The sequence below is a fragment of the Bombus fervidus genome, chromosome 8 (genome assembly GCF_041682495.2).
Source record: "Bombus fervidus isolate BK054 chromosome 8, iyBomFerv1, whole genome shotgun sequence".
NCBI classification, from domain to species: Eukaryota; Metazoa; Arthropoda; class Insecta; order Hymenoptera; family Apidae; genus Bombus; species Bombus fervidus.
In genome coordinates, this window is record NC_091524.1 from 14906742 (window position 1) to 14928325 (window position 21584).

Here is a 21584-nt window from a genome sequence, read left to right on the forward strand (position 1 = left end):
ACTACAAAATTATGTTGAGGATCAAACGCGATTTTGACGTGGTCGTTTTCTTTTATCGTTCCACGCGAAAATTTCAAGAAAATTCGACGATATCGAATACATGCATTTACCGCGTAATGTCGTCGTTGATTATCACCGGCATAGATCAGTTTAGTCGATCTAGACTAGATTCTGGATTATTGTCATTGTCTTAAGATAGAGCGATATAGTATAATTAATTGTGTTTTAGTTTTATTAATATTTACAATGAAGTCAACGAAGAAGAAGAAGAAAGAGAAGAGAAAGTTTACGCAAGAACGTTAACCTTCGTGTAATAACGGTGATTTCGATAAAGTGACTACGCAATAACAGGTGTATCGTGTGTAATCCACAAGGACGTTCTCCTCGATCATTCTTAATACGTTCTCATTTTAGATTCCATCATTTAAGATGCGCATATGTATACGAGACTTTCTTATTTCAGAATAAGGAAATAAATCTATAAAAGAACAACCATCATGCGATTATTTCAATTTTACTTGTAATTTATACTATAAGAAAAATTCTATTACATATATAACTGTTTGATAACCGATGCATACATAAATATATGTATATACTATGTAGGATCTTATTTTTAGAGCATGTCAACCAACGTCTACGGTAACGCAACTCATTTTTACGAATTTTACGATTCTCATACGCTACAAGCGTATTAATCGCGTTGTATCACGTGCCACTCGTCAGAAAACACTGTAAATGTTTTAGCGGAATTCGTCAAGGGATAACTGACATAACCTTTTTAAGTACGTACGTACATATGCGAAACGCGAGTCACGATAAGCATTCATTTCTAAGGGATTTTCTTTAAAATGACGGAATTTATACAAGGAACGTGTTTGTTAATGTGTCCAGACAAAGAACGTTGGATGTAAGTTATACGTGTGCCAATTATATTTTATCATGTATTCGATCATACACAATTGCGAAATTAAAACAAATCCTGACGAAAATTTTCTTGTAAATTGTTGTTTATAATTTATACATCAATATTTTTTCGTGGTAATTTAACGATGACTATCTCTCTTGCATTCGTTTACTTTTCTCTTGTTGATAAAATTTTTTGCATTAAATAGATGTAAATTATATTTGAATGAACAATCTTTGATACTACATAATTTTTCATTCTATCACAAATAAAGGTTATCATTTCATTTCATTTCATTTCATTTTGAATGCTTGAAAGAAAAGATTTAATTAATTATAAAGAATCGTACACAATTATTTTATTTTCATCGTATACAAATGTGAATATAAATTTAAATTATGCTAAGAATGAATCTTTAATAATTCGTAACGTAACATACTTATAGCAGAGAAAAGGAGGGTTTACTACACAAGTTTGAGATCAATGAAACTACAAAGGGATCAAAATTGCCGAAGGCAGATCCAACAAAAACGATAAAATGCTTTAGCCGTCCAGCAGCAGGATTAGACATGACAGATATGAAACAATTACGTCCAGCACCAGTCTTATTATCAACGATTCGATATTTGTTTACCAAGTACTTACTCATACGATTGAAATCAAGTTAAATAAATTTATGGATATCAATGTACATATACATATATATGTAAATTCATTTCAGGATAGCTACGCGAAACGATGTTGATTGGATAATAGTATACGATTTTATTTTTGATCGTATCAGATCTATCAGGCAAGACGCTGCCATTCAAAGGATTGATCTCCCAACGAACATTCGGTTGTTGGAATCCATAGTTCGATTTTTGGTTTATTCTGGGCAGAGGTACGATATATCGTGTTTTTCAATGTAGATTTGGAGACTGTACAGTGTTAACAGTAGTAGAATGGATGCGGAGGAACAATTGCAGATTATGCGAGCGAAGTATCTCCGAATTTAATGCAAAAATCAATGAGCAACACCTCGCTGAATGTATAATGCGTTTGTTAAACTTATACGACGAGTTTGAAGATAAAAAAAATTCTCTGGAACTTGACAGTGATATGAAAAAATTAATGTTAAACGATGATCGTCCACAAATGGAAGCATTATACATTCTTTTACACATGGGTAGCACGGAAGCTTTGATGAGAGGATTACAACTTCCTCTCGATTTACGGTACGATCAAAACAGAATAAATGATATATGCTCACAATTCATATGTTCGAATACAAATATATTATTCATCTCTGAATAATGATTCTCGTTGTTATTTATCATTTTTCGTAGAAAATCTCCAAATGTACAATTATCCATAAAAATATCATTCGCTTGGTATTTAAAAAATTATGTGCGCGTTTGTTCTTTAATTCCACAACTTCCTCCGTTACTTATTTGCGCAGCAATGACGGGCATACAAAAATTAAGAAGGTATGCATATACGTTCAAATTTCTACAGGCGAAATTTCCATTAACGTGCGATTGTAAAATGTTACAGGACGGCATTGAAAATCATGAGTTCAGGATACAACAATAAAGTTTTCACGTTTCCAGGACTTAAATTGCAACAACTTTTACTATATAAAGATATAGATAAAATTCGAGCAGATTGTGAGCTGTTGGGTCTTATATTCATCAATCAAAATATTTTATTTCAAAAAGCGAATTTCAAAGATGAAGTTCAACTGGTAAGCAGAAGAAATTGACGAGGTATTATAATCTCTAGTAAGAAGGGAAAAAGCCATTATCATTTGTTATTTCAGACACATCCAGAGATGTATTACACAGATCAATCCTTACACGATGTTTTACCAAATGTTTTACTTGAATCTATGTAATGCATGTATAAAAGGTATAATGCTAATTTATATTGTTATATGCTCATCGCTTCATTTTATCAGGGATTAATAAATGTATCAAACTAATAATGAAGAATCTCTATTAATCCCTAATAAATCTAGTATCTCGTTGTAAAATACTTTTTTGAACGTTCATATGCATACAATTTGCTTAAAATCATACTGAAACCATAAAACAGTTAAGTGAAATTTACTCGAACTCCACAAAAAATCAATATTCACTGAGAATCACTAGATGAACTACTTGAAGAGTCTGTGGACATAACTTCAACATCTTCTGTTTCCTGCTTATGGGTATTCATGGCAACACTTCCTTGTCCACTCACAGACATGTGAATTTCACCCGACGAATGCCATGCAAATTGATTGGATTGTGATATAGGTGGTTCTGAAATAATCATCATTCCATTCGGAATAAAATAAGTTTAAGTGTACCAGTATATGTATATGCAAACATATACACAAAATAGATTCCTACAAACGTACCACCTACTGGATGTCCAGGTCTATGCAGATCTGATGATATTCCAGGATGAGTACCTGGCATCTGTCCATTTAAAGGAAGATCGCTTAACCTTCCAAGATAACCTAATCTCATTTCAATATCTGTAACAATACATATAATTTTCATGACTTACAAAGAAATGATAGGAATGCAACAAATAAATAATATACCAGTAGGATAAGGTCTTCTAGGGTCTCCTTGTTGCCAGGTAAGTGGAGCACATATAGCATTTGACGCACTTATTCTATGTGCATATTTAATTAGTTCTTCAGATGGTACTGGTCTCTTATTAGCGCGGGCAATGGATTGTAATTTTTGTTTAGCCTGATAAATTGCAGTGGCTAAAATTTGTTCTGCCTCTTTCAATTGTCGCTGCAATTGTTGAATATCTTGGTCTTGTCTCTCAACTTCAGCTTTTAAAGCTTCCATTTTCAGGTTAATTTTTGCTTGCTCGGCCGCTCGTTTTAGAATTGCTTTCAATTCGTTGTCCTTAGCAATTAACAATTCTGTTAGTTGAGAGTGTTCTTCGTTTGACAGTTTCAATGGTTTTTGAACTATCGTATTTTCTATCATTTCTCTACGATAATAAAAACGGCAATAAAAGAACAAAATTAAACACAATTTATTGAAACATGTTTATTTTAAATATTTGTAGTAACTTTAAATCTTACTTCGCTATCAACTCGATATCATCGATGATAGACAACAGAACCTCTTTTGTACTTTTACTAGTCGATGTCATGACGTTCTACGCTGTCAATGATCGAAATTATTCAATTCGGAAGATGCCTACAAAATTGTTTACTCGAAAAGTGATCCTTATATCATAAATATCTTTCTAAACTTTGAATTATTAACCTCACTAGTTTAACACCATATTAACTTTACATTTGTCTTTCCTTTTTGTGTTAAAACACAAATCACAATACTTAGTAGAAGCGATGCTACACGATCGCCTAATCACAGCTCCACACCGCGGTATAATATATAAGGCGTTTCGACGCTCATGTAATTAGTGATTATTTCCTGTAAGTTCTCTGGTATCCATTAGCTTGCATCAAATTAGGAAAGATATGGAGGTGTGATAAAATAACAAATAGCAAAATATGAATATAACAAGGTGCATTATTGATAATTTTACTAAATTATTTTTCTTCTTCGATTGATAAAATAGGGAGTTTTCTTAACTTAAAGTTGGTGCGGTGTGCTTCTTTGGCTTAAAGTTGGTATAGAATAGCTCTGAAGTCTATTACAAATGCAACCACTTTGAGATTCTGTATTATTACTTAACATCATTAATGCACACACGTACATACCTTTCTGACATTGATGTCTCTAGTGACAGTCAGATGAACTACCAACCAATAATTTAAATAGTAGATCTGTTCATGATTCTAATCTAAACAAGTGTGTCATTTTTAATTCATATTCTTCTGTCAAAATTGATTTGTTACAATAATTAGAGAGTATAAATAATTGGTTTGTAATGACACCTTCTGGATCAAAATCTCCGCCTTGTTTCTTAGCATTGCGACAATCAGTAAATGCCACCGTATAGCTTTGGCATGATTTAGAAAGGGAAGATGTAATATTTTTTATGACTTCCCACTTAAACACAGATGTTTTAAAAAAAATTATTTTTAATTCTTAGAATAAACAATGGCGGTTACAATCCCAATCCTTTTGTAAAAGTAGTGCGCCTTGTCATCAGGAAGAATATGATGTTGAATTTGAATACTAATTCTTATAACAGTAATTGTCAACCCGATTGTGATGTAATTTTATTAAAAGAGGATATATTGTTCTAATTTACAACCTCCACATCAGACGATGTTCCATTAAAGGAAATAGACAAAGGAAACATTAGTGCCGAAAGTGAAAATATACAATTAGAAATTGACAATAAATTAGCAGCATTGTCTACGTCAATATGCTCTTTAGAGACGTGCGTCATTGAATATCTCGCCGAGAGCATTCAAAAAAAAAAAAAAATCTTATTGATGAAAGTAGGAAATTTTTGCGTGATGAACAAAGACATTTCGCGTCTTCTCTCTCAATTGTCGCGACTTCCACTTCATTATTCTTTTTTGTTCGTTGTCCTTTGTTCTGCGAACTGCAAATATAAAATGCGAAATTGTACTCGGTACTTGTACGAGAAAATACTAATAAAGGCGTAAGCAAACACAATATGTATACAACATTCAAAGAATATTGTAAGAATAGTGTAATAAAATATCAATAGAAGATGCTAAAAAATTAATAAATTTTATGGGTAACTGTTTGCCAGATGTTGAGAAGACAGAGGTTATTCAATAAAGCATTAATAATTTAATCGTTGTTAGTGCGTTAAGCATATATTATCATGTAAGGGATCCTTTGTGGACAGATTTTTTTGATACGAATTTTTGTCATGATATCATATTAAGTTGCAACTTTCTATATAATAATTTACGTGTTGTAATCTAAGATAGGCATAGGATTAATTATGTACTCTATATTTCTTTATAAGTACAAGGCCATTTTTTTATTTTTTAAACATTTTTCACATCCTTCTTAGAGTTGTGCTACAGAGAGTTGTACGCGGACTTTTTTTAACTACTGTGCCTACATATACACATACATTTATCAAAGAAACTATCTGAGATATGTATGCATGAAAGTAAAAATTTTAAAAGGACATATTATTGTAATATATTGAAATAAATTAAAAATATACAATGAAATTATTCGAATCTTCTTTTTTCAAAATGCACATTCAAATTATGAAGCTTAAGTCTTTGTATTATTTTTTATATCTATCTTTTCTTGATTCTGCAGTTTTAAGAGATTATATAGGTTAGGTACTCTGAATTCAAGTTAACCAACGTACTATCGATACTACTGCCGTGATACCAACACCACAACAAAAGCTAGTTACAATAAAAGTAATTATACGGCAACTTCATCTACAACTTACCATACTGTCAACGAAACGTCGAAAATGTGGGAAAAGTGTATGAATAGCTATCACAGTTTACGGTGTATATTATAATGATTGAATCATGCAATCATGTGGCCGATGAGACACGAAACCATGACCCGCGATGAGTGCAGAAAATGTTTACGATGTTTGGGTAAGGTTATGTTTCGTATAATTTTCTTGCCTCGGTAATATTTAGCTTTTTACAGTAACATTATCATTGTATGCGTTGAACACATATTTTAATTTTAAAATAAGCATTGAGTATCATAATACCCGTAACTTGTATGTTTAAAACGTATTAAATAGAAATCCAATGAACTATATGCAATTATCATTATTATTTATGAATGTATTCAAATTTATCACTACTCTCTGAAAATGTATTTACATTTTATTAAATATAACTCTATTCCCATAAATTGTTTTCTTATTTTTAATAGTATGTTTGTAATTTTTTTGTATATATTGTATGTATAAGATAATTTGTTTTATAAAACCAATAACGTATTGCACTGTATTATATTCATACTTATTGTATTCTGTTATGTCAGAGAAAGAAATCTTTATGTATGTTTAAGTGTGTATAACTTGTAAACTAAAAATCAATAATTAAGTAAATTTTCCCAGAAAAAGTTGTATGATAATTATCAGTAACATAAATATTGCAAGTATCTCTAATGTAATGTAAATTTGTACAAATTTTTATTATGACTAAATATTATGGGTAAAATAATTCAGATACTGTTAAATATATATATTTCTTGTATTTTAAATGATTACTTAATAATTAGAATAAAAAAATTATCAAATTATTTAAAATTATATTATTAGAAAATATAATTGTATAAGTGTATATATATTTATACTATTATTTGATTAAGTATATATAATTATTTTAAGCTTTATATATTATGTTTATACATTGAAGTTGATTTCTTTGTAATGTAGAGTTAGAAGCTTATGGAAATATGGTGTCTGTCTTACGTGCTCAAGGTCCTTTCACTAGTGAAAAACAGAAATTGCTACAAGAACTTGCTAAAGTTTTACATATTTCTAATGAACGACATCGTGCTGAAGTACGAAGAGCTGTTAATGATGAAAAATTAGCAACAATAGCTGAGCAGTAAGTATTTATTAAAACAAGATACATTATATGATTTTCCTCTCTAAATAACATTTCATTATAATATATCATTCCAAAAAATTTTGTTCTAGAATGCTATTAATGACCCAAAATAGATTTTGCTTTGCAATTTCATATTAATTCTCTTAATGTATGTTTCCTTATCAATTTTTGTTTTAAAGATTGTTATTCAAATTTAACTTATTTTGTTGAGAATATGCTCAGTTTGGACATTTTGCAATTGAATCTTCATAAGATGTCATTATATAGGTTAAGTGGTCCAAATACTGGTACTGATTGGACTATTGAAGGCCGACGTGCTATTCCACTTTTACCAAGATTAAAGGCTCGATCTGCATTCACAACTTTAGCAAATAGCTTGTCCCTTGCAACAGTAGCAGCAAACAAAAGGAATCTTCATGTTCATGAGATAGCAGAGGATGCAAAAGGTTTTAAGGAAAAATATTATCTATTTTGGTAAATGTGTGGTTTTAGTCTATGTAAAATAATGTATGGCTATAGAACTGTAAGTTAAGCAGATTTAACCAATAGTATTTTTGAATATTTCAAAATATAAAGAAACTTCATTTCTTGTTTTATATTTGTTTCCATAGATATTAGAAATGAATCTCCTGTGAAGGTAAAAGTACAAGAAAACTTGTTTAGCAATCATGAGTTTGCATCTAGTGAAGATAATTTAAGCGATGAAAATGTTCTAACTGAGGTAATTTAAATTACATGATTATTTATATTGTAAAAATATTCAAATTTTGTTTTAATTATTACACATAATATATTACAGGTCACTGAATCAGATAGGAATAAAGAAGTTAATAATCACAGCAATACCTCTGATAGCAGTGAAAAATATATTACATCTGAGAAACGTAAACCCTCTTCTCCTCTCTCACCAGCACCTCCAAACAAGGTAATTAAGAAAAAAAGAAAAGAAAAACAGAGAGAAAATAAAATAAAACAATAGAAAATAACTTTTTTAAACTATTTAATAACTGTATATATAATGTAGGTTCTGGTAGTATCTTCAAGTTCAATAGGAACTTTTAATCATGGTACTGCTGATAAAGGATCGCTAGAAAATACTATTCATTTGTCACGAATACCTACAAATTCGTTACAGCATCAAAATGTCACTATAATACCATTAAATATTAATTGTGGAGAAAATGTTACAGGTGATTGTTCTTAATTATAATGTATTGATGGTATGGTTAAATGATGTACAATTTTTTTTTTAATTCATTATGTCAAATTTAGAATCTATGGAATCAGTAGTACAAGAAAGTGCCAGTAACCATTCAGTAATTCCACCTGGTAATTTTGTGAATACAGTAATCCCAGTAGGTACAAGTATTACAAAAGCTAAAGGAAGAGTAATTACAACGCAAAATAAGCTTAATACAAAAATCGGATCTGCAATTCTGGTGTCCGGTAATGTGTCATGTACAACAGGAAATAAATTTCAGCCTGATGTTCAAGATGTATCTACACAAGATAGCTTAAGTATGGATACATTTATCTGAGAATACACAATACATTGTTTAATTGAGCCTAATTGGATTAATTTTTGATACTACTTCAGGTCCAAAAGTATCTGTATCTCACACTTTACAAAAACCATCAAGTTCAGAAAATTCGAATTCAGTTATAAGCAGCACAAAGTGCATTGTGCCAGTAATACATTCTAACATAAAACCTCCAATACCTAAAGCTATTACCTCCAGCAAGTATTATCAAAATTAATCATGGTTGAATTCAGAAATTACAATAATTTAATTCATTTTTTCATGATCATCATTAGGTAATTCACATCGACTGATGGCTGTTTGTCCTGTTACAACAGTATCTAATGGACCAGGGCCACCTCAGGCTAAGCAAATAACAACATTAACTTGTAAAAAATTATCTTCAACGCTCAACAATCAAACCACTGCCAAGATGGTATGATTTTAAAAATAAATGTTACAGGGTGTTCGAAAATGATTTTTCGCGATCATCACAGCGTTGTACTACTTCTCTGCACTTATACCCCTGGATTGATGGAGATCTATACAAAAAAATTGCCACAAAATTGACGTTTACCGAGAAATTTAAATCTAATTCTACTCATTGTAATGATAAAAAGTCCCAAAGGAACAAATTGGAAATACTAAAGTTTTGTTAGTTTTCAAACTCACTTTATTTATAATCTGCCTATATATTATTTTATATAACAACTATTATTGCATGTACCCCAGTAGATATCCCGGATACACTATTATTTATCTCATACCTTTCTTTCTTTCTTTATATTTGGAGAATACACGACATAAATAGCTAGTTGTTATCTTTAACAGATTGCTTTCACACATAGATACCCCTGTAGCAATGAATTTGCGTCTTCTTTTCTTTCTTTCTTTTTCTTCTCTTCCCAATATTTGTACGAAACACGAGTCCACGCTCTGCGATTTCAAAATCAGTGAGGTGTCAGTCTGTTTTTATTACCTAAGAGTGAAGAGGAAAAACTGGTGCATTATAAGAGAAACATTGCGTGCTATTGACAAAGCGCAACAAAACTATTTTTTCGCTCGTGAAATATAATGTAATTCAATGAAAAATAATGGAAGATCACTATGTGCATAAGAGATTCCAGATCGATGCGATTTCGTATGATTAGGTCATCAAAAAATAGCATTACGTCATACTACTGAACATCGGGAAGCAGTTCGCTCAACCTCGCGGTCATTGGCGAAAAGAGCAAAAAAGAGAAAAATGATTACACTCGTTTGAAAATTTGACCTTAAATTTTCTGATCAAAGTCAATTTTGCGGCAATTCTTTTTTACAGATCTTCGCCGATTCATAAGTATAGACTATCACTGTTATGATGACACATATGACTAATCCTTCTCAAACACCCTATACAATGAAATATAAAGATATAATGTAAATTAGATTCAAAAATTGGATACAAAAATATATAACATTGTAATGTTCTAGGGTGTTACACTAAATTCTAATAAAACTGTAAATATATCTCACCACCCTGATACAAAATTAGGATCTAAAACAAACGTGATTGTTATACAAAAAGGTCAAACCAAAGGTGTTACTCTCTCTCAAGCAGGCAAGGTATAGTAATATTTTATATGTAGAGTAATAATTATCGTGCATTTTATTCTAAATGTAAACACAATATAATCTTATATATTATAGGAAGTATTAGGGAAAGTAATAGTGGGTGGAAAAAGTTTGTGTGTCACGAGTCAACACAATGCTCCTATTAATGTGGTTCAGCGCCATGTTACATTGAATAATGGAGATCAAGGTCTAACTATGCTATCCACAACAAACTCATCTCATACAGAATCTATAACATCTAATATAAAGGTAATAATTACATATTTTTATTGTTTACAAATCTATAAGTATAATATGTACACTAGAACTTCGTTTACATGAATTTGTCTAAGGACAAGGCATTATCTATTGTCGTTTTTCGTTTAATTAGTAAGAATTCGAAATAATTGTTTTTAAATATATAATAATGTTGCAAATTTGTATCGATTGAAAAGAATAAGAGTGTGTCACATAACGCGCGCTCCTGCTGTTTATATACATCTTATTGTTAGACAATTATACAAATGTATTGACGCTCGGTGGTACTTCAGACAATAGGAACTCAACGAAAGTTCAGATAACCAAGTACTATTAAAATTTCGTTCATATAAACGAAGTTCCACTGTATATTTACTTACTTTCATTAATGTTTACACATTTTCTGGAACAAATGACAATTTATTAATTATACATCTATCCTATGATTGATGCATAAAATGTTACCATAAAGATGATACGAACAAATATGGAATGATTTTCTATAAAAAAACTAAATTGAAAATATAGTATATAGTATAGTTCCCATTTTAATATATGTTTAAAAATATCAATTTTTGAGCAATAATCAAGTTTACATATACTTAGCGAAACATTTTCTTTGGATTTTACATATTATAATTATCATTATAATACATAATTATAATTATGACATTAAAAATCGTACTCACAAATGACATTAAAATATTATTTAACGTTTTCAAATATTAAAGACAAAAAAGTCGTTGACCAGAATTCATAGACTTATTATTTGGTAATTACAAATTGCATCTGGTAATAAACCATTTATAATAATTTTTTTCTTGAAGAATTTAATAAATCATTACTGTAGTTAAAAATCGATCTCTCGTGTAATATTTAATAATTTTTCGAAAATAAAATCTAAAATAAAAGGTTTTATTTCATATTTGCACAGAATGCATAACCAGTTGTACTATCAACATGTCTATACCTTCTATAAATAGTATGATACTTTTGCAAAATGATAAAAGTATAAATTAAAAAAAATTTTTTTCAGTCTGGTAATACTATTATGTTCAATCTTCGGCAGGATGTTTTGGAAAAAAATAAAGCACTCTCTCATCTTCTTGAATCATCTCATGTTCTTACCTCTGAATCTAAGACTGTGATACAAAATACTAATGCTCTTCTTTCAAAGGAACCAAGTAACAGTGATTTACATGTACAGGATAAAGAGCTAGTTGTAAAAACCGATGCTGTAATTACTACTGTTAAAGATGAGAAACACAGGTCAGTTTGAAACTATCGAAATGTACTACGAAATTGTTGTGTTAAAAAGCGCATGTAATACCGACAACTAACTTTATAATTACTTTAAAAATTTTTGTAAATTGTTCATTGTAAATTAATAATATGTTTTATGTGCAAAATATTTTGCAGATTGAAATATACCCAAAAATATACGCTTCTTGAGTCGAATTAAACACTATTTACAAACTTTTCATGACATAAATGAATAAAATTAAGCGCATGCATAACAAATTAAAATATTTTGCTATTGATGATTTAAAAAAAAAAAGAAAATTATTTTATTTTGTACTATAAAACTTTTAATTTTTTAAACTTATTTTATGAAGCGTATTTCATATCTTTTATCGTTTCTGCTACGATTAATTCGTATTTTTCTATTTAAGGAAAGTAAAGATATATATGCAAATGCAAATTTTTATTTAACGAATTATATATGGATCCTCTGAAACATTCAAAAAGTAAACAAATATTTTCAAATTCAAACTACAATATAAATATATAAGGTAAATTGATGAAATCCTATTTGATGGCTTTCATGTTTTAGTATTAATTTTACTTTTGTACAACATTACGAAGTGTCGTTTATATATTTTTTTTATGATTTAAATGATTTATTACATTGCTTAAATCATTTTCTAAAACCCAAGTTTTTGTATCTGATCTCATGAATAGTATTTCATAATTTTCCATACTTATTTAATGCACATTGTTTTTAAATAAACATGATGATAAAACATATAAGTAGAATTGCAACTATTTTAAAAATATTTAATACTTGATATAAAATTATATTAAAATTTAAGATTATAATAATTTACAAAAAAATGTTTCTAATGTGCATTATTAAAGTAAAAAAATTTTAACAAAAAAGAGTACTAAATAAATATGAGAAAGAGGAATATATATATATATATATATGTGTGTGTGTATATATATATATATATATTCCTGTGCATTTAATATTTAACGAAATTTTAATCTTTTTAAAGAAATAAGCCTTTTGTCGGAGAGTTAATTTATACAATTAATGTTTGTATGACACATGAAGAACAGTACAATTCTTCAGATACCTATAATATAGTATAATTAATTTACATTTGGTATGTGCCAAATTTATAAGTCACTGGCAATTAAACATTTAATAGGAAAGAAACCTACTAATGATAATCGTACTTTATTGGATCTAAAAATAATACTTTTTGTGTCGTAACAAATTTTGTACACAAAATAACAGATTATATTAAATATATCAAACAATGCAACTTTTCATATCCGTACTATTAAATTTAAGTTCTGTATAAATAAAAAATGCATTCATTAGATCATGTTATGCCATTCCATATTAAAAATTACGAAAATGTAAAACGATATGATTTCAGAAACAAGTCTTTTAACATCATTTAACATAACACAAATTGTATATTTTGAAAGAGAAAAATCTATCTATAGAAAATTTCATTCGTACTTAGTATTGTACCTGTCTCTTATTTTAAGGTACTATTTACGTAAAGCCTAATTTTACAATTATTAATGTAATTTCTTACCGAAGCTGCCCAAGGTATTCAGATTCTTAGAAGATGTTAGTAATATCTTATTTAACGTAAAATCTTCTGTGTGACCATGGAAACTGATATTGCATATTTTTTATTGTTGCAGCCAAATCGAATACGCATCGCAATTATATATATATATGTTAAATAGAGAAATTTATAATTCTGACACTTGCTCACGCTTTGTATCATTAAAATAATGTATATGTAAGATATAAACAGAATCTTTCAAGAGCCAAGTACATAGAATGATAATCAAACTTTATATACATATATATACATATAAATCATAGTTGTTTCTTATGAATTCCAAAACGGTTCTATTGATTCTGATTTTAGGACTTTAAGTTAATCTAATACATAGAAATAGAAATTTAAAATATTGATAAACATGTATATAGACTTTGTTGAAAATAAGAAAAGCTTTCATTTCATTCAAAAAAGGAAATATGATGATACAGTTCTAAATGATGAACAATTTATATACATATAAGTACAGACAAGGCACAGAACTGTATCTTGTCTTTCAAAAAATCAAAATGTTCATTTAATGTTGTTGTAGATATACATATATGTAACTTTAGAACTCGGCTATTCCAAGACTAATATTGGTATTGGAAGTATTAAATCTGTGCAAAAAAATAAAGAATACATTTTTATAAGTTTTAATTCAGTTAATAATCTGTTTTTAATTGGAAAATTTTAATATTTAGATAGTATTTCTAATTTATTATTAACTGGCTTTTTGATGGAATGGTTAAAGTGTGTAATAAAAATTTATATAGAGAATCAGCTTTTCATGCCTTTATTATCCGTGGTTTGTTATTTCATAAAAATTAAACTATTAATTAAAAAACCATACAATATTCGTCTCTCATTTGATTGTCTGTTACATGTATGTTTGTATCACTATTTTAATATTTCTTATATAATTTCTTTTTTTTTCTTAATTGATTTTCGAGTACATATACTTCAATTTTACAATTACGCATTTTTTACTAAACATTGTTCTTTTTTTCTATTAAAACATCTGAGAAGTATCTATTCAGATTTATACAAAATACTTATCTTTATCTTACATAAGTTCTTTATAACTGGTAATCAAAGTTACATGAATGGAAAAGATATTAACATTATAAAAGAGACCTTTATTATCACCAGTTACAATATTGTATTATCTTAAAAAGTACTAATATGGACGAGGGGGTGGTCCACCACGCATCATACCTGGAGGTGGACCTCTCATTCCAGGTGGTCCCATTGGTGGACCTCCACGTCCCATGGGTGGCATTCCTGGTGGCATTCCTACAACCAAGCAACCAAATTTCAAACTTTAACACTAATAATTTAAAATCAAAACAACTCCTAGATTTCATGAAGTTGTTGTGAATCTCTACTAACAGTTTAAAAGAAAACAACTAAAATCTGTAAAATATTACCCATCATGCCTGGTGGTGGACCCATCATTCCAGGTGGAGGACCTCCAACTGGCATACGTGGAGGACCACCTGGATGCATCTGCGGTGGAGCAGAAACTTGACCTCTACCTCCTGGTGTCATTATTTGTTGCGAAGGACCTCCGACACCTCTAACAGGACCTTGTAAACCAGCAGGTACTCCAGCAACATTAGCAGGCATGCCACGCCCTGCAGCACGACCCATTCCAGGTCCAGGTGCTGCCCCAGGAATTGGTACTCTGGGTAATCCTTCTTCTGGAGGTGGAGGACCTTCCACAGTCAGAGAAACAATGTTTTCTCCTCTTAAGAGTACAAAGCCCAATACTCGTTTATCTTCTCTCTCAGGTTGCTTTGTATTTTTTGGTTTAATCTTACGAAACTCTTCACAATCACCAAGTATAAGGTTCATATGTTTATCAAAGGCTTTAAACGTGCCTATGAATGTTCTTGAGTCTTGCAAAATAATTCTGACTCTGTAATTGATATGCTGCAGCATCTTATTATTTTTACCAATCGTCTGAAAAAAAATTGTTTTAACTTTTACAGTTAAATATGTACAACGCGAATACTCAGTTTTAACAAAAATATCCGATTTAAAAAAATATACAACTTTAAAAATCATATTTTTCTTTATGTTGCAATATCTTAATTACTCACAAAAAATAATTTATAAAAAAATATTTACGATTTCTTTGTTTAACATTTACCATTATGTGATAAGGTTATGTTACCACTATTTTCAAACACTTAAAAGGTATATAAATTTGTTATTTTTCACTGGGTATCCAATTTTTTTGGTCGAGTCCTATATTTATTGAAAGTACTTATCGAATAGAGTTTAATGATGCCAGTTTGAACTTTAGGAATCTTGCCGTTGCAACGAGAGTTTGAGTCGTGAATATTGGTTTAAGTTAGGAATCAGTTTGAAATATCTTTTACTCTCCGGCCACCGGCAGGCGGCCGGTTATGCTAGTATACAAACTTTTCGGCGAAGTTCAATTCATGTGTGCGGACTAATCAGATAATGGATAAAAGCAATATGGCATTAAAGTAATGTGTAAGATATTTAAAAACTACTCAGTTTTACATTGTCATAACTTTTGAACCGGTGGATTCTTCGCCATAAAACTTGTATTTTCGAATTCTACACTATACGTCGAAAACTATATGATTGTAAAAAAGTCAATAATTTTTGGTCCCCTCTAGGTTGAAAAAATTGGGTACCCAGAGGAAAAGTTTATCTTTTTTTCACTTACCATTTTGCCTGCCTTTATCAACACCAAACAAAATTAGGAACGAGTTATTGTCTTTTAGCTATTTTATAACGATGTACCTATGTTAGCCGGCTACAATCCGGTTACATCAGGTGAAGTTGTTTATTCTAACAACATAACCTTTCTATATAAGTAGATGATGCTATCGTAGAGTTTAATGTGTTTAATGCATGATCATATAAGTAGGTTTCTACACTCATAAACCGAAGCAAGAAAACTATCCGAAAATTGAGTCTTGATTAGTTGTGAAAAATCAACATGGAAGATAAGAAGATTCTCGTTCTGCACATGCGTGACATGCTATGAATGTCTCAAACGGAGACAGAGACACTCTACTCATCTCTGTTTGTTTCACAAGGACACAAACTTTGTTGTCTTCCATGTTGATTTCTCCCAACCAGTCACGATTCAATTTTCGAACGAATTTCCCTAGGGAGTATCAAGACATGTTTATATGATCGTGAACGAGGTAGAGATAATATCAGAGAAGAAATTTCTCCTTTGATAACACATATATTTAAAATCACTTTGGAAAATAAGTATATATAATAAAAAATAATGTAACATATAATCAGATACAATTCACAAAAACTGCACAAAGATAAGAAGCATCTGATTAGGTTTTATTTATATTTTTAAAAATTAGAAAAATGATTTATTTTAATGGAGTTAAAAATATATTTATTGTTTTTTTTATTATTTATGTATAATTATGTTCTCTTTTGAAAAAACATATTTTATATAATTGCAATTTCAATTATTAAACTGAATTTCTACAAAATATTATAATTAAAATATTAAAAAATATGAAAAATATTTTTATTTACCAATAAAGCTATGATGTTACAATAAATAATGTATACATAATAAGTATTAATATTATAATAAAGAATTATGAACTTTTATAATATTTATCTTATTTTACTTTCCAAATCTTTAATTTTTCTATAAATTTATTTATTTATGAAGTTTATATCAATTTATAAATTTAAAAATTTTGATTAAATATCCTACTATTTTGAAAAATTAAGCATATTTGAAGTAACTATTTATGTGTTTTTTACACACATACACACGCACTGCATACTGATTAATACATACTTTATGGCAGCATTGAAAATTGCTTTAAACTTACATATATGATAATTAATGACATAGTTTTGTAATTGTAGCAATGTAATTTAAAATGAATCATACAACTTAAATATAAAATTTATTAAAACTAAAAAGAAAGCATTAAATTCATATAAAAATTAAAAACAATGTATAATTTTTAAAGATATTTATTAGAAAATATTTACTTTATCAGATTTTAATTTATTATATTTTTGATATTGTTTTAAAGAAAACATCAATTTTCATTACGTAATATACATAATAAATTAAAAATTTTACTGAATCTATTGTTTGACCATACCAAAAAATTAATTTTGATTTTATTGTATACTTATTTGAATCTGCTAGCTTATATTGAAATATTTTCTCATTTTTTGAGAAGAATATGTTTTTGACTTAGAATGCTTTATAATGATATTCCACCTTAATACTGTACTTAAAGGATTAGTGTTTACAATGTTCTCAGATAATGTTTTAGATTGATTTATCGAAGATTGGTGATTATATCGCAATTGTCTATTATTTGGTTTGTTTTCTATATTCATTTGATTCATATCAATAATTGGTTGCACAAAATTTGCTGAGTTACAAGAAACTTTATGAATGGATTGGATACTAGACTTTTTAATTTTAGAAGAATTAGTTTGAAGATTATCCAAATTCATATATTCCATTTGATTCAAACTAAAAATTTTTTGATCATTTTTTGATTTAATTTCATCTACATTCCTAAACTCTGAAAGAATGCAAAATTTAAATAAAATAAATAAATTTATTAGGTTTTTCAAAGTTATTAAAAGAAACTACAAACCTCTTTTCTTTAGAAATGCTTCTTGAACAAAAGATTGTGATTTAAATATCTCTTGCTCCTGAGGTATGCTATTTCTTAATCCTTTAAGAGACATTTCTGCAGACATAACACTTTTGTTTTTTGGCATATTTAAAGGACAACAATCTTTTGGTGGTCTTTCATGTTCTTTCAAATCTGGATGTAAACTACTCATAGTATTCATCAATTCAGTTATTCTAGTATGGTAATCATTGGATAATGTGTGTTTTTTATTTCTTTCATTCAACGTAAATGTATTTTTATCAAAGTATAAACATTTATTAGAAGTTTGTAAGGATATCATATTTGGATCAAATCTATTAGAATAATATAATAACGATTGGGTTTCTGACACAGCTGAATGTGTACTATTTGATCTTGTTTGCAATTGCAGGACATCTTTAATAGAATTACTTTTACTCTCAGGGTTAATTTTGTTCTTTAAAGCATTCTCTGATATAGAAAAGAAAATGAAAGGTACACGTTTTACTATAAGTTTCTCAACAATATAATCATATTCTTTGGCATTACTATTTACAATGTCTTCTAAGGACTCCTTTTTGGAATTAATTCTAAAGCAACTTAAGAACAATTCAAAGCATTTATTGTTAGCTTTAGGATCGGAAATAGCACTGGTCTTTGATGAACTAGAAACTGCAATTTCATGTGAATTAGCAGAAGCTTGTAATTTACCACTCATTTCAAAATCGTGAAAATATTTTCCAAAAGATTCAAATATTTAAAAAAGTATATTTATCGTTCTTTAATATATTTTAATTTTCGTAATTCAATTGAGTTTATTTAGGAAAATTTGTAATTCATAATTCTTCATGTGTGTTTTCGCAATATGCGAAAGCCATAATCGTAGTATTTATGTTACAAATATTTGACTTAACAAAGTGTTAGCACCATATTATGGTTTATCAAAGAATATTATTTAGTAGAATTTGTAAATTGGTATGCATATTTTATATTTACATGATCATAAATTTGCAATCAAAATTTAATGATACCAAACTTAGTTTTGAATTGTATCTTTTTTACTAAATACATTTACTTTTTTAAAACATATATAAATGCGCTTATAAGTTTAGTTTTTGATTATGAAATTTTTATGATTTGCTTTCTATGTAAAGATACTATGAATTATATTGAAAACATTAATGACAAATTTTAATTAGACAATTTAAAATGTCAAATAATTTTCGATATATTGAATTATTTACATGGAGATAGATGGCGATAGTTTTGTTGCTTTGAGACTGTTTAATGATGTCTTGTGTGGTTAAATAAAATTGAATGTCGAGAGATTAGGTGCCTTCACATTTCTAAGTGTGATAAGATTACTAAGGAAAATAGTTTCATAACAATTTAAAATGGCCACAATAAAATTAAATCCATCAACTTCGCCTTCCGTTGAATTAAGCTCATATCGCGATCAACATTTTAAGGTTAGTTTTATAACACATTCTTCAAATATTTTAATTTTAATATTTCATAAAGAGAAAATTTTAATACCATAAGATTTAAACTACATGAGATTTAAATTCGTTTATTCTTTAATTATTTATTATAATATTTGTATTTCTTGTCATTGATTACTATAGTATCTTATATTTTATAATACTATTTATTTCAAATTGTAATGCTTTACATCTATTTTGCCATACAGGGTGTCCCAAGAGGAAGTGGAATAACTTCATCAGTATGTTTGGAAATCAAAAAGTTCATACACACTATGGATCCTGCTCTACTGGATTTTTATTTATTTGAAAAAATAGACTCCATATATACATAATTGGAATAGAGCAATAGTTTTTTATTTTTTATATATTTCTTACTGTTTCTTTCTTTTTTACCTTGTATATGTTAAAGAAGGCGTTCAAAGTGAACAAAATCTACATATCTGCATATTTTACATTTAAAAATATAAGAGGCATTGTAAATAGAAATTAAATCACCAAATTGAAATGAACAATTTGAAATATAGAATTACATTGAGTATCAAGGAGAAGGAAACACTTCTGTAATGATATCAGTACATGTGTCAACGTTATATTTCTTTCGATATTTTTCAAACCAAAGTGATAAAATTGTTTTCCATTTTTTTTGATATAGAATGTAGGAATCATAGAAATCCTCCTACATAGAATGTGTTAAACAGTCTGTTATTTACTTTTAATTCCTATTTTGTGTGATACTTGAGTAAAGTAAGCAATGATTATCTCAAAAACATATGAATCAAGACCCATAGTATGTATGATCCTTTTGATTTAGATTAAATTACCCAACATGATGGTAAAGTTATTTGATTTTCTCCTAGAACATTTATATAATAATAGTAATATTAGCCACAAAAATTACATAAAGCAATAGCAAAAATGCTAATTGTAATCGCAATAATAATAATAACAATAAACGATTTATTAGTATTAATTTCTCTTTAGTAATAATTTTATGTTTACAGGGTTCAAGAGCTGAGCAGGATAGGCTCTTAAGAATTTCTACAACTTTATATGTTGGAAATTTATCGTTTTATACTACAGAGGAACAAATATATGAACTATTTTCAAAATGTGGTGATATTAGAAGAATTATCATGGGATTGGATAAATATAAAAAAACACCTTGCGGTTTTTGTTTTGTTGAGTATTATCAAAGGGCTGACGCTGAAAACTGTATGCGATATATTAATGGTACTCGCTTAGATGATAGAATTATTAGAACAGATTGGGATGCTGGTTTTATTGAAGGCAGGCAATATGGAAGAGGCAAAACTGGAGGACAAGTGTGTACCTTTATTTTCTGTAATAATATAATTATAGAATTATAGCGCATTAAAATTTATTAATATAATAAATTATATAATGAATTATATTATTATAGGTAAGAGATGAATACAGATCAGACTTTGATAGTGGAAGAGGAGGCTATGGTAAAATAATACAACAAAAAGTAACTCCACTTTCTGATGGAGCTTTTGGACGTTAAAATTGTATGAATATGACTGCTTCTTAATTTTAAATTTTGTATGTGTAAGAAAATTATTAGTATTTAATTAATCGCATTTAAGGATAGATAACATGATATTTAAAATAGTAACTGTAACAACTGTACATACATAGTAAATAAGGACAATTATGAAACATAAGTAAAAATTATTTTTTAAAAATTATACGTAATATAGTGGAAATTTTATTTTTATTCCAATTTGTTACTGTTAGATGATAAAGAAACAAGAATGTTTTAACAAGAAATATTCCACAAAAAAAAACTCATTCTCAGTTCATTCAAAGGACT

General features: G+C 28.4%; 6 protein-coding genes across 21 annotated transcripts in view; 3 read left to right on the forward strand and 3 right to left on the reverse strand.

Moving 5' to 3' along the window:
* Positions 1–205: 205 nt before the first annotated feature.
* On the forward strand, positions 206–2923 carry LOC139989907 (SAC3 domain-containing protein 1). Of its 3 annotated transcripts, none has more exons than XM_072008605.1 (7): positions 206–351; positions 1353–1544; positions 1629–1790; positions 1876–2124; positions 2236–2376; positions 2444–2633; positions 2709–2923. In XM_072008605.1, the coding sequence occupies exons 2-7, from the start codon at positions 1477–1479 to the stop codon at positions 2781–2783; spliced, it is 885 nt and encodes a 294-aa protein (XP_071864706.1). In that variant the 5' UTR covers positions 206–351; positions 1353–1476; the 3' UTR covers positions 2784–2923. The 3 variants fall into 3 exon arrangements, with proteins under 3 accessions (XP_071864706.1, XP_071864705.1, XP_071864704.1); XM_072008604.1 differs by lacking the exon at positions 206–351 and adding an exon at positions 386–910 and having other exon boundaries at positions 1356–1544; XM_072008603.1 differs by lacking the exon at positions 206–351 and adding an exon at positions 388–910.
* Med4 (mediator complex subunit 4) overlaps positions 2696–21584 on the reverse strand; it is a 105651-nt gene continuing 86762 nt past the window's right edge. The window contains exons 2-5 of one of the 2 annotated variants that reach the window (XM_072008613.1): positions 3981–4098; positions 3480–3886; positions 3291–3410; positions 2696–3192 (exon numbers count right to left, since the gene is read on the reverse strand). In XM_072008613.1, coding sequence (XP_071864714.1) covers positions 3023–3192; positions 3291–3410; positions 3480–3886; positions 3981–4051 — 768 coding nt within the window. In that variant the 5' untranslated portion in view covers positions 4052–4098 and the 3' untranslated portion in view covers positions 2696–3022. Of the gene's footprint in view, positions 3193–3290; positions 3411–3479; positions 3887–3980; positions 4180–21584 lie in introns of those variants that run through there. The other variant, XM_072008612.1, reaches the window with a different exon arrangement.
* On the forward strand, positions 6133–14733 carry LOC139990393 (uncharacterized). 10 transcript variants are annotated; one of them, XR_011800556.1, is made up of 14 exons: positions 6148–6422; positions 7220–7394; positions 7665–7843; positions 8009–8118; positions 8197–8322; positions 8422–8587; positions 8670–8915; positions 8995–9135; positions 9214–9353; positions 10391–10522; positions 10607–10780; positions 11805–12037; positions 12442–12561; positions 13715–14733. XR_011800556.1 is itself a non-coding variant. In XM_072009635.1 (13 exons), exons 1-13 carry the CDS (start codon positions 6359–6361, stop codon positions 13806–13808), a joined length of 1947 nt encoding a protein of 648 aa, XP_071865736.1. In that variant the 5' UTR covers positions 6133–6358; the 3' UTR covers positions 13809–14733. The 10 variants fall into 10 exon arrangements, 9 of the variants coding, with proteins under 9 accessions (XP_071865736.1, XP_071865741.1, XP_071865742.1 ...); XM_072009635.1 differs by lacking the exon at positions 12442–12561 and having other exon boundaries at positions 6133–6422; positions 11838–12037; XM_072009640.1 differs by lacking the exon at positions 12442–12561 and having other exon boundaries at positions 6134–6422; positions 11946–12037.
* Positions 14736–16624, reverse strand: Smb (small ribonucleoprotein particle protein SmB). 2 transcript variants are annotated; one of them, XM_072009643.1, is made up of 3 exons: positions 16322–16624; positions 15048–15582; positions 14736–14913 (listed from the first exon to the last, which is right to left on the reverse strand). In XM_072009643.1, exons 1-3 carry the CDS (start codon positions 16322–16324, stop codon positions 14798–14800), a joined length of 654 nt encoding a protein of 217 aa, XP_071865744.1. In that variant the 5' UTR covers positions 16325–16624; the 3' UTR covers positions 14736–14797. The 2 variants fall into 2 exon arrangements, with proteins under 2 accessions (XP_071865744.1, XP_071865745.1); XM_072009644.1 differs by lacking the exon at positions 16322–16624 and adding an exon at positions 15773–16179.
* Positions 17607–19368, reverse strand: LOC139989906 (uncharacterized). Its single transcript, XM_072008602.1, has 2 exons — positions 18267–19368; positions 17607–18191 (listed from the first exon to the last, which is right to left on the reverse strand). The coding sequence occupies exons 1-2, from the start codon at positions 18982–18984 to the stop codon at positions 17800–17802; spliced, it is 1110 nt and encodes a 369-aa protein (XP_071864703.1). The 5' UTR covers positions 18985–19368; the 3' UTR covers positions 17607–17799.
* Positions 19595–21459, forward strand: Cbp20 (cap binding protein 20). 3 transcript variants are annotated; one of them, XM_072008618.1, is made up of 4 exons: positions 19595–19735; positions 19957–19989; positions 20752–21072; positions 21171–21459. In XM_072008618.1, the coding sequence occupies exons 1-4, from the start codon at positions 19661–19663 to the stop codon at positions 21273–21275; spliced, it is 534 nt and encodes a 177-aa protein (XP_071864719.1). In that variant the 5' UTR covers positions 19595–19660; the 3' UTR covers positions 21276–21459. The 3 variants fall into 3 exon arrangements, with proteins under 3 accessions (XP_071864719.1, XP_071864721.1, XP_071864722.1); XM_072008621.1 differs by having other exon boundaries at positions 19619–19735; positions 19957–20582; XM_072008620.1 differs by lacking the exon at positions 19957–19989.

Bases quoted from the DNA above. Each gene is read 5' to 3' on its own strand.
- Cbp20 (XM_072008618.1), top strand. From the start codon at position 19,661: ATGGCCACAATAAAATTAAATCCATCAACTTCGCCTTCCGTTGAATTA. The intron at 19,736-19,956 runs GTTAGTTTTATA...TTTGCCATACAG, and splicing joins ATCGCGATCAACATTTTAAG to GGTGTCCCAAGAGGAAGTGG. The intron at 21,073-21,170 runs GTGTGTACCTTT...ATATTATTATAG, and splicing joins GAGGCAAAACTGGAGGACAA to GTAAGAGATGAATACAGATC.
- Smb (XM_072009643.1), bottom strand. The intron at 14,914-15,047 runs GTAATATTTTAC...GCTTGGTTGTAG, and splicing joins TCCACCACCAGGCATGATGG to GAATGCCACCAGGAATGCCA.
- LOC139989907 (XM_072008603.1), top strand. From the start codon at position 852: ATGACGGAATTTATACAAGGAACGTGTTTGTTAATGTGTCCAGACAAA. The intron at 911-1,352 runs GTAAGTTATACG...ACATACTTATAG, and splicing joins CCAGACAAAGAACGTTGGAT to CAGAGAAAAGGAGGGTTTAC. The intron at 2,125-2,235 runs GTACGATCAAAA...CATTTTTCGTAG, and splicing joins CAACTTCCTCTCGATTTACG to AAAATCTCCAAATGTACAAT.
- LOC139989906 (XM_072008602.1), bottom strand. From the start codon at position 18,984: ATGAGTGGTAAATTACAAGCTTCTGCTAATTCACATGAAATTGCAGTT. The intron at 18,192-18,266 runs GTTTGTAGTTTC...GCATTCTTTCAG, and splicing joins AGCATTTCTAAAGAAAAGAG to AGTTTAGGAATGTAGATGAA.
- LOC139990393 (XM_072009633.1), top strand. From the start codon at position 6,359: ATGTGGCCGATGAGACACGAAACCATGACCCGCGATGAGTGCAGAAAA. The intron at 8,119-8,196 runs GTAATTTAAATT...AATATATTACAG, and splicing joins ATGAAAATGTTCTAACTGAG to GTCACTGAATCAGATAGGAA. The intron at 10,523-10,606 runs GTATAGTAATAT...TATATATTATAG, and splicing joins CTCTCTCTCAAGCAGGCAAG to GAAGTATTAGGGAAAGTAAT.